A 16974-nucleotide genomic window follows, 5' to 3' on the forward strand; every position below is an offset into this window, starting at 1 on the left:
CTAACTTGTATTACAAAAAATAATCAAAGAAATAACTGGCACAGAACTGTAAAGTTATGGAGAGAGAGAGAGAGAGAGATGATAAGAGTTTAAATTCATCTCCCGCTACTACTGCCAACAAGTGATTTACACAACAAAACACCTTACCTTGGTCGCCCATGAGGGGTGGCAAGGTCGCCCGTGCCAGGAGTAAGAGAAGAGATAACGACGATACAATGACCAGGGTGAGACGTCAGGACGTTGCCTTACCTTGGCCCTCCATGTCAGGATTGGCAGGGTCGCCCTCCTTGAGATCAGTCTCACCCACAGAAGGTAAAGGTTTAGTGCCAAACAGCGAAGACTTCTCCTCCCGGGTAGCGTTCTTGAAGGGCATGTTGAGGGTGTTGGCCCATGCCTCCAGCCTCGAGTTGTTCCACATCATCACTATATACAGCACATACAGCACCAGCAAGAAAAGGCTCTCATACCTGGTGGGTAATGACACAGAGATAGTGACGGAAATAGTGACAGATATAGAGACTGGAAGATAGTGAGAGATAGTGACAGGGATAGCGTGAGAGGGAGATAGTGAGAAAGATGATGACATGGAGTGACGGAGATAGTGAGAAGATGGTGACATGGAGACATTGAGAGAGATAGTGTTTGTTTACAAGTTAGTCGGTTCATATTACGTCGCAGCGACCTTAATGTCGATGAATTCTCCCAGGCAACCACTCTCCCTCCCCGCTCTCCATCCCCGCTCTTTCTCTTACTCACTCACTCTTCCCCTCTCATTCTGCCTCAACATTCACTGTCCACTTTGTTTCACTGCTATAACTGTTTTTTCAACATTTCAACACACACACACACACACACACACACACACACACACACACACACACACACACACACACACACACACACACACACACACTATCTCCCTCTATCTCTCTTTCTTTTTTCGCAAAACGGGACTAAGATATGAAATCAAATACAAAGATGCAATAAATATTTAAGAAAAGGTGAAGGGGAGAAATAGCCTGGGGAGGAGGAGGGAAGGAGAGGGGAGAAGGAAGGAGAAAGAGGGGAGAAGGAAGGGGGGAGGGGAGAAGGAAGGAGGGAGAGAGAGGGAGTGGGGATGAGAGGACAGGGAGAGAGATAAGGGGGGAGGAATGACACAGAGAGGAGGGAGAGTCAGGGAAGGGGGTAGGGGGAAGGAGAAAGAGAGTGATCAAGCCACAGTGAGAGTGAGTGAGTGAGAGTGATAGAACGTACCAGGTCACTTCCTCATTGTATATGGTAAGGAGGAGAGCGCAGATAGCAATGCAGTAATAAGTGGAGTCCCTGATGAGCGGCCACCAGTTGATAGCGATCACTCGGCCAGCGAACAGGGCGCACACCGAGATGACGAACATGATATTGAACACTGCCGACCCGATCACCCCACTGATTCCGATGTCATCCTGTAGCGAGTAACAACAGGAAAGTGACAGTGGGAAATACATGCTAAGTGGCGGTGTGGGCGGGGGAATTACATGGTAAGTGGCGGCGTGGGCGGGGGAATTACATGGTAAGTGGCGGTCCGGACGGTGGAAATACATGGTAAGTGGTAGTGCGGAGGGGGAAGTACATAGGAAGTGACGGTGTGGAGGTGGAAAGTACATAGGAAGTGACGAAGTGAAGGTGGGAAGTGACGGTATGGAGGTGGGAAGTACATGGGAAGTAACTGTTATAAGTACATGACAAAGTACTGCACATAACAATAAGTAATGGAGGAATAGCGAGAACCAATCTTAACAAATATTCCCAGTTTTATAAGAACAAACTAACTAAAGAAGTAAGTCATTCACTAATTCATTAACTAACTAGCCAATTAATTAACTAACGAATCAATGAACTAGTGTGACCACCTGGGTTCTCGCCTCTCCTGTTAATAAGGATATTAATGGACACAACTTTAATAACCTCCGTCGGTGGGTCCGACCGGGTTCTCAAAGGTTGGTATACGTCAATAAAGAGGAATGGTGACGCACAAGGGTAAGGTGACAAAAAATCGTGTCCTTGGAAAAGATAAGTAAGTACACGGGGTGGAAGCCTCTACAGGAATAGACATTGTGTAAAGAGAGGCCAGACAGCTACAGGGAGCCTACAGGGTGATATGGGGCAAAAAAGAGAGAAACTCAGGGGGGAAATGTGTGTTGGAGAAGACAATGAAACTAAGAATCAAGTCCGCAGGGAGAAGACTGGTAAGAGGAAGGAGAGGGGGGGATGTAGGGCGGATGAGGGGAACGAAAGGACAAGGTCAGGGAAAAGAAAGGGCGAGAGAGGATAAGGTCAGGGGACACACACAAGGTGTACAGGAGAGAGACCTGGACCCTGTAGTATTAGGTAGTAACAAGGAAGGAGGGCGAAATGTTAAGTATAATAAACTGTACCCTCCGTAAACAACGTGTCAACTTACAAAAGCATAACGTTGTCGATGTATTGTGTACAGTTTACACCAGACGGCCGAGCATCCGTAAACACGACAGGAAAATATCTCCTACTCAGGAAAACAACGGCCACTCGACCCAGGGGAAATATGTCACTCTCGGTTCTTTAGACATCACAACAAAGTCATCTGGAAGCCGACCAGAATTAAATATCTTCTGGCTGTAGGGCTGAAAGTCACGTTTTAAAGTGACAAAGCTTCGACCAGTTTTGCCGAGGGAACGAAGGAGAGGGGCTTGGAAACATCTTAGGAAGAAAATCATATATAAAGTCACTTTCCCAGAAAAACTAGTTCTGACTTCAACAGATCGCTATTTTTACGTTAGGCTGAACTGATATTTAATTTAAAGCCACGATCCCGTCTAATTTGATATTCTATTTTTATACTATTTCCCTTTTAAAGATATATATATATATATATATATATATATATATATATATATATATATATATATATATATATATATATATATATATATATATATATATATATATATATAATTTTCCCCAAAGAGCCCCAAGTCATGATTGGAATGTAATTGGCGTCGGAGTAGGTTGTTATAGCAGGTGGTGAGGAGGTGGTGGTCAGGGAAATACTGTTACTTGTACAGATATATCTCAATAATCATTTCGAATTTAAAATTGAAATGCAGTGAAAAGACAAATATAGAGAAGAAAGACTAACCGGGAGAAAAGACAGAGAAAGAGACAGACAGATAATGTACGAGGAAGAATGAGAGGCAAATATGAAAACAGAGAGAGTAGACAGGTAGAGAGCGAGAGGGGATAGCCAGAGAAAGTAGAGACAGACAAAGAGAAAAGAGAGACAGAAAGACATAAAATTGGGCAGAAAAGGGATAAACGATAAACAGACAACAAGACATAGGAGCACCACGTCCACTCAGTATTCCTTGCTGGTCTTCTCTGGCACTTTAAGAGGCTTAACATTGTCTTACTCCAGTATAGGGAAGACCGCCTTGCTGCGTAGCTAGCATACTGATGATCACAGCCACCCTACACGACACTTCACTGCACGATTTATGACACGATACTACACGATGCGACATTACGCCGCGATGCTACACAACACAACGTGACTTCTGGTATACTGCCGCTCACCACCATCCTACACTATACGACATTATATACGACAATCCTACACGACACCTACTATACGACGCATTACAACCCTACATGACACGACAGGACACTATACTATACGACACGATACGACTCTGAGACACTATATTGTACGACTGAACCTGACATGACACTTTCTCACGTATCCCCATCACTCCCTAGCACCCTCCCCTCCTCTCCCTTACTCCCTCCTTCCCATCATATCCTTTACTCCCAGACTCTCCCTTCCTCCCACTCTCCCACACTTAGCTTTTTGGGAAGTTATCGAGCACTATAACTTCCGGAGGACTTATTAAAATTCGAACCCGGATCCGGAGCTTAATCTAGATTAACCTGACCTGACCTGATCTAATTTAGCCGAACCAAACTTAATTTACCATAGCCTTACCAAGCATAACATAGCTTAAACAAACAACCTAACCTACCCCAGCCCAAAACACAACACATCCGTCACAACAGGAGACACTATAACACAACACATCCGTCACATCAGGAGACACTATAACACAACACATCCGTCACAACAGGAGACACCATAACACAACACATCCGTCACAACAGGAGACACTATAACACAACACATCCGTCACAACAGGAGACACTATAACACAACACATCCGTCACAACAGGAGACACTATAACACAACACATCCGTCACAACAGCAGACACCATAACACAACACATCCGTCACAACAGGAGACACTATAACACAACACATCCGTCACAACAGCAGACATCATAACACAACACATCCGTCACATCAGGAGACACTATAACACAACACATCCGTCACAACAGCAGACATCATAACACAACACATCCGTCACATCAGGAGACACTATAACACAACACATCCGTCACAACAGGGGACACCATAACACAACACATCCGGCATACAGAACGATGGAAGAGTGTGGATAAGGCCGGTCACTGATCGGTGTCTAAAAGTAAATGATTCTGTTGGTCAATGTTAAACAGAATCTAACAACACAACCTCCTTTATGTTCAACTTACATATCTGCAGAAAGTCTCATTAAACTTTAACGTTGGCCGAAATCCCACTAAAATCTTAAAGCTGGAGCAGACTTTTAGGCAAAACAATATTAAATTTACCTTCTAAATCGCTATTACGAGAATGTTTACATGGCTGGAACTGTGTGGAGGAGGGTGGTGGTGAAGGAAGTGGTAGGTCATATAAAACCCAACCTACCAACACTGTTTACTTCAGCCTCCCTAATTAACTTTATGCAACATCTCGTGTCCCTCAGACATATAAACCTGCGAGTTTCCTCAATCTATTTCGCTCCAGCAAATGTTTAGCCGAGAAGCCTGAAAAACTCCATCAAAGTGTATACTGCCAACCCCTACCCACTTTAATCCAATTATTTAGTCAATCTAATGTATACTTTATACACTTGTTACATACATGTATATCCGACATACCAGCTATATCCCGCTACTCAATACTGTACTCGCTAACAACCAAGAAAACACACAGTTAAACCAATAGCCGTGACTACACATTACCGAAAACAATACACATTTCACTCATGAGCTGAAATATTGAGGAAGGATCCCGTAAATTTATTCAGCAGGCAAGGCACTAGTCAACTGGCACAGTTAACGGCTCACTAAGTGAGGCTGGTGTCAATAAGATGGTCAGTTTATATTCCATAAGAGTCCGCGGGCCGCGAGTCGTCCACACAGATAGTGAAACAAGTGACGGAAGTGTCTAGTGGGAGTTGTGTCTTTATAACAAAGACGATAATATTAATGTTAAACGGTATTATTGATACATATGATAATATTTAAATAATAAGAACGATGCTGGTGACACTGGTAATAACAAGTAGCAGACGAGAAGGAAAACAATATGTAAATGATGCTAGGTAATAATATAAACGTCAGACAAGTCATCATCCGTAGCCACAACTACAACAATAAGCCACAACTCGAGGGATTTAAAGGACAGTGTTTACGGTATGGTAAGGAGGACTAAGTCAATGTTGTCTCATTGTAATGACACTTATCTCTCTCAATTTCTATCTATTTATCTATATTCCTATCTATCTTGCATCATTGTTCCTGCCAGTCTTCCTCCCAGAGTTCCGCAACGCAAATTCTACGCAAAAATTAAGACGCCCGACATATACAAGCCAGCTGGCGTAATACTATGCAAACCTAGTTATCGGGAGGGATAACTGGGGCCACAAACCTAGTTATCGGGAGGGATAACTGGGGCCACAAACCTAGTTATCGGGAGCTAGTTATCGGGAGGGATAACTGGGGCCACAAACCCCTAGTTATCAGGAGAGAGGGATAACTGGGGCCACAAACCTAGTTATCCGGGAGAGGATAACAACTGGGGCCACAAGCCTAGTTAGCAGGGGAGGGATAACTGGGGCCACAAACCTAGTTATCAGGAGGGATAACTGGGGCCACAAACCTAGTTATCGGGAGGATAACTGGGGCACCTGGTTATCGGGAGGTGCTGGGGCCACAAACCTAGTTATCGGGAGGGATAACTGGGGCCACAACCTAGTTATGGGGAGAGAGATAACTGGGGCCCTGGAAGCCTGGTTATCGGGAGGATAACTGGGGCCACAAACCTAGTTATCAGGAGGATAACAGGGGCCACAAACTAAGTTATGGGGAGAGATAACTGGGGCCTCGGCCTAGTTATCAGGAGGAGGGATAACTGGGGCCTACAAACCTAGTTATCAGGGAGGGATAACTGGGGCCTAAACCTAGTTATGGGAGAGATAACTGGGGCCACAAACCTAGTTATGGGGAGAGATAACTGGGGCCACAAACCTAGTTATGGGGAGAGATAACTGGGGCCACAAACCTAGTTATGGGGAGAGATAACTGGGGCCACAAACCTAGTTATGGGGAGGGATAACTGGGGCCACAAACCTAGTTATGGGGAGGGATAACTGGGGCCACAAACCTAGTTATGGGGAGGGATAACTGGGGCCACAAACCTAGTTATGGGAGGATAACTGGGGCCACAAACCTAGTTATGGGAGGAGTAACTGGCCTAGAGCACCTAATTATGGGGAGGAGATAACTGGGGCCTAAACCTAGTTATGGGGAGAATAGCACAGGGCCTAAACCTAGTTATGGGGGAGAGATAACTGGGGCCTAGAAGCCTAGTTATGGGGAGGAGGGATAACATGGGGCCACAACCTAGTTATGGGGGAGGATAGCTGGGGCCTGAAACCTAGTTATGGGGAGGATGGCAGGGCCCTGCGGTGCTTCAGATGCCAGAAATACGGGCACCGTCAGACAAGGTGCACGTACAAGGAAATCTGCGCAGTCTGCGCACAGAAGCACGGCACACACTCCTGCCTCACCAAGCTGAAAAATGGAGAAAAAATTGCCCCAAGTGTGCCAACTGCGGGGGCAAACACCACGCCTGGAACCCTGGATGCTCCGAGAGGACAAGGAGGGACCAGGCAAACCGGCCAGCTGCAAGACCGGCCCCCACCGCCTGCACACCAGCCCCACCAAGTACCTTCGTGTGGAGAACCCAAAGGCCAAGACAACAAAGCCAACCTCCTCAGCCGGTCAACACCCAAAGTGCAGCCCAGTTTCCTGGCCTCACTACAGCCACACCTCAGCCACCCAAGCAGCAGACAACGACAACCACGAAAAAGACAAAAGAAGCACACACCAAAGCACCAGAAGGAATAATACACGTATCAGACCTAGCCAAGGTACTGACAACCTTCGCGGAGGGCCTAGCCGGACTACTGGGCCACAAGATCCAACCCACACAGCTCCAAATACTCATGGGGAGCGTCCTCGGGCAAGTCGCCACAGCTCCAGCCACCTCAGTGGAGGAAGCCACGCCGGTCCTCACACGAGTGACAGCCGAGGTACACTCTACACCGAAGAAGGCCACCAGAGAACCCAAGATACCGACAGCTCCCAGAAAGAAACTGGACGTTTCAACTCCCCTGAACCGAACCACGGCCCAGAAGGCAAAAACCACAGAACACGAAGACATGGACCTGATCCAGTTGGAATCGAACTTGGACATCTCCATCGAGGACCACCAGAAGTCCCCGATGAAACAGTGGTGGAAAACGTCAGCACCCTGAACATCCTAACATGGAATGCTCAGGGCATCAAAAACAAAAAACACCTCCTACAAGAAGCAGCAGCCAAGGACAAGCTTGACATCATACTCCTACAAGAAACACTTCTACAAGAACACCACTGTTTCAAATTCAGCGGTTACAAGACATACAGGAGGCATTTCACGCAGGCGTCAACAAGAGGATGTATGATCTTGGTCAAGTCAAGCATACCCTCCGCCGATGTCACGCAGCAATTTCCATGTGGGGAAAACATCGAGACACAGGCCGTCAGTAACCCTCCAGAACAGGAACTAATGCAACATCTACAAGAACCCAAGGGCTCACTGGAGGTGACTCAGTGTTGCTTCTGACCGCTGATACGCCACACTCATAGGAGGATTTCAGCGCACATCATCCCTTCTAAGCTCAGTAAGCCCCACAAATGAAGGCAGCCTACACCTATACACCACCTTTCAAAGATACACGCGAGATCTGCCTTCTAGTTTTCCGGAGAGCCCACCCACACACTAGGGAGAAGGCTAAATTAACAACTAAGTCTCCAGTGCACTACAGCCTTCGGCCTCCTGACAACTACACCCCCACATGACCAGCGACCACTTCCTCCCTCTAACAACGCTGAGGTGAACAAACTCCCCACTCCACCCCGAGATGGAGATACAATACCCAAAGGCACAGACTGGGGACTCTTTAAAAACACCTGTGGCTAAGTGGCGCAAAAAAAATCACAGCAAGCCGGCGCGACACCGTGGACAGAGACAACCACCTCCACCAATTGGTCGAGGCGTTTTGCCAAGCGGCAGAAGAGGCTATCCCAAAACAAAACCCACATCAAGACAGTACAATAATTACTGGTACTACTGTCCCAGGGTGAAGAACTCAACCACAGAGTGAACATGGCCCAGAAAGAAACTACAGGAGACATCCCCACGAAACAAACAGACATCTCTGCAAGTCGCGGATTGGGATACCAGGAAGAAGGAGAAGAAATAAAAAGCAATAAGCTGGCTCAAGTGGTGCTCCGAGCTGAACGAGCTCACCTCCCTTGGTAGATGTGGGCCCAGATCCGAAGGGCATCTGGGAGAACAGCACCACCACCACCAACCCCATCCCAACCCAGGAAAGCCGAGAGCTTGCAAACTGTTCTCTGACCGAGCAGCAACAAAAAAAAACCTCCAGAGACAGAGCAGAGGAGACACAACAGCGTCTGCACGACAGGTCAGAGTGCAGATGATCTAGAAGGCCTGCAACAGTGGTGACACTGACAGACCTTTCAGCCAGCAAGAACGCTCAGAAGTCGCTGAGAGCAGAGCAGGACACAGCACCAGGGGCCAAACAGGATAACCTACTCCATGCTTTCTCATGCCGGTACAGCCGGACACGAGCTCTGCTACAAATGGCATCAATGCTTCGTGGACAGCACAAGGAACTCCCACCGGAATGATGGAAGAAAGGCAGATATACAGCCCATTCAAAGCCCAGAAGAACCAGACAAGCCGAGGGCCATCTCCTTCTCAGCTGCATGGCGAACGGGAGAAAAGAATGGCTTTCTCAACCGACTCAAGTGGAAAGTAGGCAGCCCACACACCCTCATCTTTGCTTACGAGACACCAGCACAGGCACAGCAACATCGCCGAGATACTCAGCTTCTGATGGACTACAAACCAGCTCTGGTGAATCTTCCTCGACCTGGAGAGGCGCTGAAGACTATACTTAAATCCACTGGCCATTAACTGACGCTCGCTGAAAAAAGGCGTCAAGGAAGGTTGCGCAGGGGTGGATCAGAACTACCTCACAGAGAAGCACAGGTACGCTTTCAGGAGCAACCTCAAGCTACAGGGTCCCATGAAAACTGGAACCCACAAGGAAGCATCCTCAGTCCAATGCTGTTCAATGTCTGATGGAAAATCTAGTCCAAGAACTTCGCTCAGACAAACAGCCAGCTCCCTATGCTATGCGGACGACTTACCTTATGGTAAGAGGATCAAACAGACTAGTAACACGCAACACGCACTCCAACTTATAGAAGAGTGCAACAGACAGACTCAAGATAAATCCAGCCAGAGTCGAAAGCGATGGCCATCTGCTGAACACACCAGACAAGACGCTCTCCCATAAAACACGCCGGTAGCCTGGACCAACACCCACAGTGTCTTGGAATCTGATCGACCGAAACTCACCTTCAAGCCGCAACTCGGGTATCTCAGGCACCACAGGACGAAAAGAAACAGACACAATATAATGAGGTCGCTCACCAGCACAACCACCGGAGCAAACCTTCATGTGCTCAAAGCCTACTACACACAGCCGCCATCAGATCGCTGGTAGATTACAGTGCTCCAGCACTCATTGGACTGAGAAGACCAAATGGCAAGCTAAGTAATCCCAAAATAATGCTCTCAGGACCATGCTCGGAGCACCTATGTGGACCCAGAATTTGCAATTTGCAAATGGAAACGGAACTACCACCCAGCGGTACGAGTCAAGCAGGTGACAGCCGGTCTCCTCGCCAAAATCTGTGAATCAGATAAGCCCACAGTTGCCAAGAAATTCGAATCCGTTGCCTCCCTCCACTGGAATCTTAGAGTGCAGGGGGCCGCTTGGTCGCCTGAGCAAGCGAGGGGTCATCCGACACCTGCAGCAAAACACTCGTCAGAACAACCAAGACACACGAGACAATAGTTTGCGTTGTTCCTCACCATGGAGCCCCTCCACCAGCCCTGTTCAAAATTACCGACCTAGACGATAATCGCCCAGCCTCCAGAGGACCTCAAATAACTCTCTCAAGCCATAGCCACCGAGACTTTCGGCTGATGCAGCATCATACTTCACAGACGGCTCGGTGGACCCAAATTATCATAGATCGGGCGGCCTTCTGCAAGGCCAGGGCCCTCCGATGGGGAGACTTTTCAATGACTGCTCCACCCTACAAACAGAGCTGGTAGCAATCTCAAAGGCCCTACAACACGCTGCAACACAACACGCTGCAACACAACACAACAAGTCCATCATAATTCACACAGGACTCGGAAATCAGCCATGCAGGCGCTGCAACACCAGTCAACCAGAGACAACGTCATCATCCCCGCCTCGATCACCGCGTACAGGAATTCCCAAGCCCAAAACCGCCAGTCGTCTTACACTGGATTCCCAGTCATGAGGATCGGAGGAAACGACGTGGCAGACAAGCAGCCAAAGGGCGGCTACACGTTCTAGGAGCGTACATTTGAAGTTCCAGCAAGCGAGCAACAGATCAGGAATCCTCAGAAAGACCTTAGCTCCACATCAAGAAACTCTTCACATTCAGCGCTTTGGTTCCCAATCAGCCAAATGGTACCTGGCAGCCACAAAGGGAACCACCCTTCCGCTGACAAAACTCCAAGACAAACCCAAAATCAGCCGCCATCGACTTCGACTAGGGTACAAGTGCTCCCGCAAGCGAATGATCGGAAATGACGTCATGGAATGCACCTACTGTCAGGAAGCCAGCAGCCAACCCTTGAACTATCTCCTCGACTGCGAGGTCACACACAAAGCCTCCGAAACCAGACTCAAATCTCTCCCAAGAAACACACACACAACACCAGCGGCCACTCTGGCAGAAAGGCCCAAACAGACCACATTACCACCTACTCGGGTCATCGCACGATACCCACCACCCGATAAGCAGAGGTATCCTCTCCCATAGTGCTGACCAGTTCAGGGGGCGCCACTCCAAAACCGGCCGATCCGCAAGAGTGGGGTTGGTGGTAGCGTCCACTGATCGAGGTCACTCACCTGACACCAGTATCCTTCCAATCTGCAGGTGGGACCACCTCGTCCCCAATCCGGTCTAGCTGCTCCAGGGCTCCAGCCGGAACCACCAAACAGGCCTTACTATGGGCAAAGGCCGTATAGGATTCTGATCGACAATCCAATAACAACAACTTAACAACATCCATGTAATCCAGTTGCCTCTGAAGATGTCTTGAATAAAGACAAGCTAAAGTGCTCCGTTGATCAAGATTTATCTTATCCACTTTCCAGTAGTATAGTTTACATGAAATATATATATATATATATATATATATATATATATATATATATATATATATATATATATATATATATATATATATATATATATATATATATATATATATATATATATATATATATATATATATATATATATATATATATATATATATATATATATATATATACCTTGAGGGTAGGGGGCCCCAAGATGATCTGTGCCTCAGACCCCCAATAAACTTAATCCGGCCCTGCCTTGGATTCTCTTGCTATTCTGATTTCATAGTCTCTCTTTGCTTTCCTTACATTTTTCTTAACATTCCTATATAGTTCATTATACCTATTTCTGAGCTGCTCCTGCCCTCCCTTTAATTTCTTATAAATTCCTTTCTTTATTCCTATGTCATGTTTAAGTTTTCTGGTCATCCACCTTGGCTCATTCTTATTTGACCTAATTTTTCTGTATGGTATATTTTGTTCTTGTGCTTTATGTAGTATACTAGTGAATATATTATAGTCATAATCAATTGTTGTGTCATCTGTGACCTCACCCCTTCCTACTGGGGACTGACCTGGCTGTTCCCAGGTGACCTCACCTAGGTACCTTCTTAACCCCTGATAATCCGCCAACCGAAAGTTTGGGACTCTGACCATATTGTCATTGTTTTTCGTTTCCCAGTTTAAGGTGAACCTGATTTCTCTGTGATCACTGTTACCTAGTTCTTCCCCTACTGTGATATCTCTGATAATATTTTCTTTATTTGTTAATACTAGGTCTAATATATTGTCACCCTCAGTAGGTTCTGTAATTAGTTGTTTCAAAAATTGTCCTGTACTGCATCTAGGAAGTCTTCAGATTCAAAGTCACCTACAATGTTGTCCCAGTCAATATTTCTGAAGTTGAAATCCCCCATAATGCACACATTGTTATATTTTGCTGCCCAACTCATTTCCTGCCATATGAGCTGAGCTGCTTCTTTCCCAAGACTTGGGGGCCTGTAAATCTCTCCCATAATTAGTTTTTCTCTTCCTTCCGTGATTTCTACCCATACAGAAATTATTAATACAACATTTTAATGTATCCTTGACGAAGAGTGCGACCCCTCCCCCTTCCTACCTTCCCTGTCCTTGTGAAAAAGGTTGTACCCTTCTATGTGGTACTCTGATAAAAAAAATTTTGCTCGCCAGATTCGTCCAGGTTTCGGTGATTGCTATGACATCTACATTCTCGATACATACATCCGCTCTCAGCAAGTCTATTTTATTTCTAACACTCCTACTGTTTGTATAGCATACATTTAAACCTACCCTTCCCTGGTGCTGTTTTACCTCTTGTCCTGAGTAACCAATTTTACTTCCCAGGACCTGCTTGTTTTTTGACTCCCACTTTCCCCGACCTCTCTCTACTGGCGAAACCCCCCCCCCCCTCTTTGGAGTGACAATTTCACGCTCCAGGGATGCAGACAACGTCTTTACCCCCGCACGAGACAAGTGTACTCCGTCACGACTGTACAGGTAGTCGTTGCCATAGAATGGTTGCCAGTTATCAATGAATGCCCAACCATTGTTTGCACAATGTTTTTCCAGTCGGCAATTTATAGCAATTGCCCTGGACAGCCATTCACGACCAATCCCTCTTCTAGGCAAGACACCTTCCACAGCGCCTCCCTATACCTCTTGAAAAGTTCCTCACTCCTAACCTTTCCAATGTCGTTTCCTAGAAATGTAAGTAACAAGAGTGCAGAGGTCTTATTGCAACTATATCTTGCGCTAGTCAGGCCGCACCTCGATTATGCGGTTCAGTTCTGGTGCCCCTATTATAGAATGGATATAAATTCACTAGAGTCGGTGCAGCGAAGAATGACAAAAATGATTCCGGGACTTAGAAACCTTCCATATCAGGATAGGTTAAAGAAACTTAATTTGCATTCCCTAGAAAGACGAAGAGTGCGGGGAGATATGATAGAAGTGTTTAAGTGGGTGAAAGGAATCAATAAAGGGGATATAGATAAAGTTCTTATAATATCCGAGCAGGATAGGACTCGGAGCAACGGATTCAAGTTGGATAAGTTTAGGTTTAGGAGGGAGATAGGAAGAAACTGGTTCACAAATAGGGTGGTGGACGAGTTGAACAAGCTTACCAACTTTGTAGTAAGTGCGGGAACTCTGGAAAGTTTCAAAAGGAGGCTAGGTAGATTCATGGATGATAGAGAGTGGTAGTAACTCTCGACAGGAGCTGCCATGCACAGGCCAACCGGCCTATTGCAGACTCCTTATTTTCTTATGTTCTTATGTTACCCACCCCTGACAAAACCCCATCTATCCTCTCAGCTACATGCCCTATCCCAGCCCCAGGAAAACACACCCTAGTTCTACGTTTCCTATCTCTTGCACAAAATGTCCTATCTAAAATCCTCACCTGGCTGTCCCCAACTACCACGACCTTACCACTGGGCAGGGTTTGTACAACTGCCCATTCCTCTCCTTGCACCACACCGTCCTGCCTCTTCTCTTCCTCGTCCTTCCTCTTCTCTTCCCCGCCAGCTTCCTCCAACACCTGGTAGGGGTTACTGCACTCCACACCCTGGTCAGCTTTTTCTGAGTCTGACCCTAGTCCCCTTGGAGACAACCACTCTCCATGCCTGCTCCTCCTTCGCAGGTGTCCTGCTAGGCAGGACACCTACCTGAAGGAGTTCAGTCCTGAGGGCTTCGTTCTCCCCCTTTAGAGCATCCATCTCACTCCTCAACTGCTCCAGCTGACTTAACAGAGTGGCCAGGAGGTCGTCCTTCCTCACACTCCGCTCCCCTTCCCCCAAAACACAACGATCCAAGGCGGCCATTTTCTCTGGTCACTAACGCGAGCACTTAGGGGCACGTCCTTCTCCAAGCTAGGTCAGGTAGCAACTTAACACCCAGGTACGACAGCCATCAAAACAGTGTGAAGTACTTTGTTGGCGCCAATATCAGGTCATAACAATGTTTACAAGACCAGCTCCCACAATACCAGACCTATAGTTAATCTATATGTTGACTATGTTTCCTATATTTTTGTATTGAAAACTTTTGTCAATCAAGTGACCCGCTTCCGGATTTAACATATGTAACTTATCATCTCTGTTCATTGTATATTTTCAGCCTTCGGGTGTGTTATAACACAGGTGTGTTATAACAGACAGGTGTGTTATAACAGACAGGTGTGTTATAACAGACAGGTGTGTTATAACAGACAGGTGTGTTATAACAGACTAAGTGACCTCGAAACCGGATCAGAGAATAAGGTTTGTTTGTTCTACAATGACTGAGGAAGAAAATAATAACAGAAACGTAATATTATGAGCACTAAACACTCGAAGACGCTCCAAAGGCTCACTTACTCATCAAAGACCTCGTATTCTGAGATTCTAAAAAGGTCTTACGGATGAGAACAGGACGGTAGAGCCTTAATGTAGTTGTGACGCCATCTTGTATGTCACCTTTGTGTACACACGAGAACACAAGAGTACACAGGCGTACACAACACAATACTCGCCAGGTGTGCAAATAAAGTGTTATAGACAGGAATTCTACAAGCTGGATTATTAAGCACTACAGACACGAGACCTCCCATGTGTTCTCGTAAATCTGCGATAGAACCTTTAACTTAATTATTTATTTAAAAGTGAGTACAGGACTTAATCCTGTCCGTTAGAGGTGGTGATGTAGTGGTGATGATCGTCTCCCACACAACACTAAATATACCATTACTAAAACAAGTGCTAACTCCTTTCCTGCGTGTAGGCTGGATCATTAGTACAGGTATATACTGTAGCTCCATAGGTCAGGTGTGTTGGGGAGATATACACCTGAGCTGATCATTATATATATATATGTATATATATATATGTATATATATATATATATATATATATATATATATATATATATATATATATATATATATATATATATATATATATATATATATATATATATATATATATATATAGTCAGACGTGTCGAGGAGGTATTACATAGGTCTCAACACACCTGAACTTGTGTACCTGTACCTGTATTTTACGGCCACAGCTGTACTTCTCTACACAATAAAATAATCTGATACGTAATAATTACCAACATTTTCCTTTCACTTTAATCCCTATTGAGAAGAGCCTAAGTAATGCATACGACGGGAGTCGTACTCTACCACCGTCAACACCTGATAAGGTTAAACATATAGTGTTAAAGGAGACCTTTGAGGCCTTCCCGGGAATAAGTCTCTCCTCCAGCAGACAACTCTCGGTGCTTCAAAGAGGATGCACAAATAATTACATAAATAGTTTAGTATGTAAGTAGATCGATAGAGAAGTAAGCCACTTCGGGCGATACCTGTAGGGGTGGAGGCGGTGTACTGTACAACAGAGGCAGGTAAATAGGTTATTGCAGAAAGTTAGATATACAGTATACACACATACAAACATGTATACATGACAGATGATGTATCATACCCAGGAAAAATAACAGTAAATCTTTATATTAATCATTTGTTTGTTGTGGTGATGGTTAGGTTAGGTGAGCCACTTACGGTAGAGAGCTCCCCGCACCACCAAGTGGCCCAAACTGCTCGCTGGACGCTCTCCTCACTGTCTGCTGCTTGGCGACTTTCGAACCAAATACGAAACAGAGCACAAGGTGTTCAATGCTGCACAACACGGACTAAACACCTCCGGAGCACTTATGTGTGTAGTGCTGCACGGTGGAACACGGACTAAACACCTCCGGAGCACTTATGTGTGTAGTGCTGCACGGTGGAACACGGACTAAACACCTCCGGAGCACTTATGTGTGTAGTGCTGCACGGTGGAACACGGACTAAACACCTCCGGAGCACTTATGTGTGTAGTGCTGCACGGTGGAACACGGACTTAACACCTCCGGAGCACTTATGTGTGTAGTGCTGCACGGTGGAACACGGACTTAACACCTCCGGAGCACTTATGTGTGTAGTGCTGCACGGCGTAACACCTCCGGAGCACTTAAAGAGTGTTTCAGTGCTACTCGGTCTACTGTAACTTAGGCCAGGAGTGTTGTACCGACACCAGCCATTTCAACACTAGACGATGGGTAAGTTGTGGAGGACTGGTTGTGGAGGGTGGAGGACTGGTTGTGGAGGGTGGAGGAATGGTTGTGGAGGGTGGAGGACTGGTTGTGGAGGGTGGAGGACTGGTTGTGGAGGGTGGAGGACTGGTTGTGGAGGGTGGAGGAATG

At 46.2% G+C, this 16974-nt stretch overlaps 1 protein-coding gene across 1 annotated transcript in view; it reads right to left on the bottom strand.

Moving 5' to 3' along the window:
- Positions 1–16974, bottom strand: part of LOC121857135 (probable sodium/potassium/calcium exchanger CG1090) — a 106463-nt gene that overhangs the window by 51357 nt on the left and 38132 nt on the right. The window contains exons 5-6 of the mRNA XM_042353023.1: positions 1255–1442; positions 250–467 (exon numbers count right to left, since the gene is read on the bottom strand). Coding sequence (XP_042208957.1) covers positions 250–467; positions 1255–1442 — 406 coding nt within the window. The remainder of the gene's footprint in view (positions 1–249; positions 468–1254; positions 1443–16974) is intronic.

Source organism: Homarus americanus, unplaced genomic scaffold (assembly GCF_018991925.1).
Source record: "Homarus americanus isolate GMGI-L3 unplaced genomic scaffold, GMGI_Hamer_2.0 scaffold20465, whole genome shotgun sequence".
NCBI classification, from domain to species: domain Eukaryota; kingdom Metazoa; phylum Arthropoda; class Malacostraca; order Decapoda; family Nephropidae; genus Homarus; species Homarus americanus.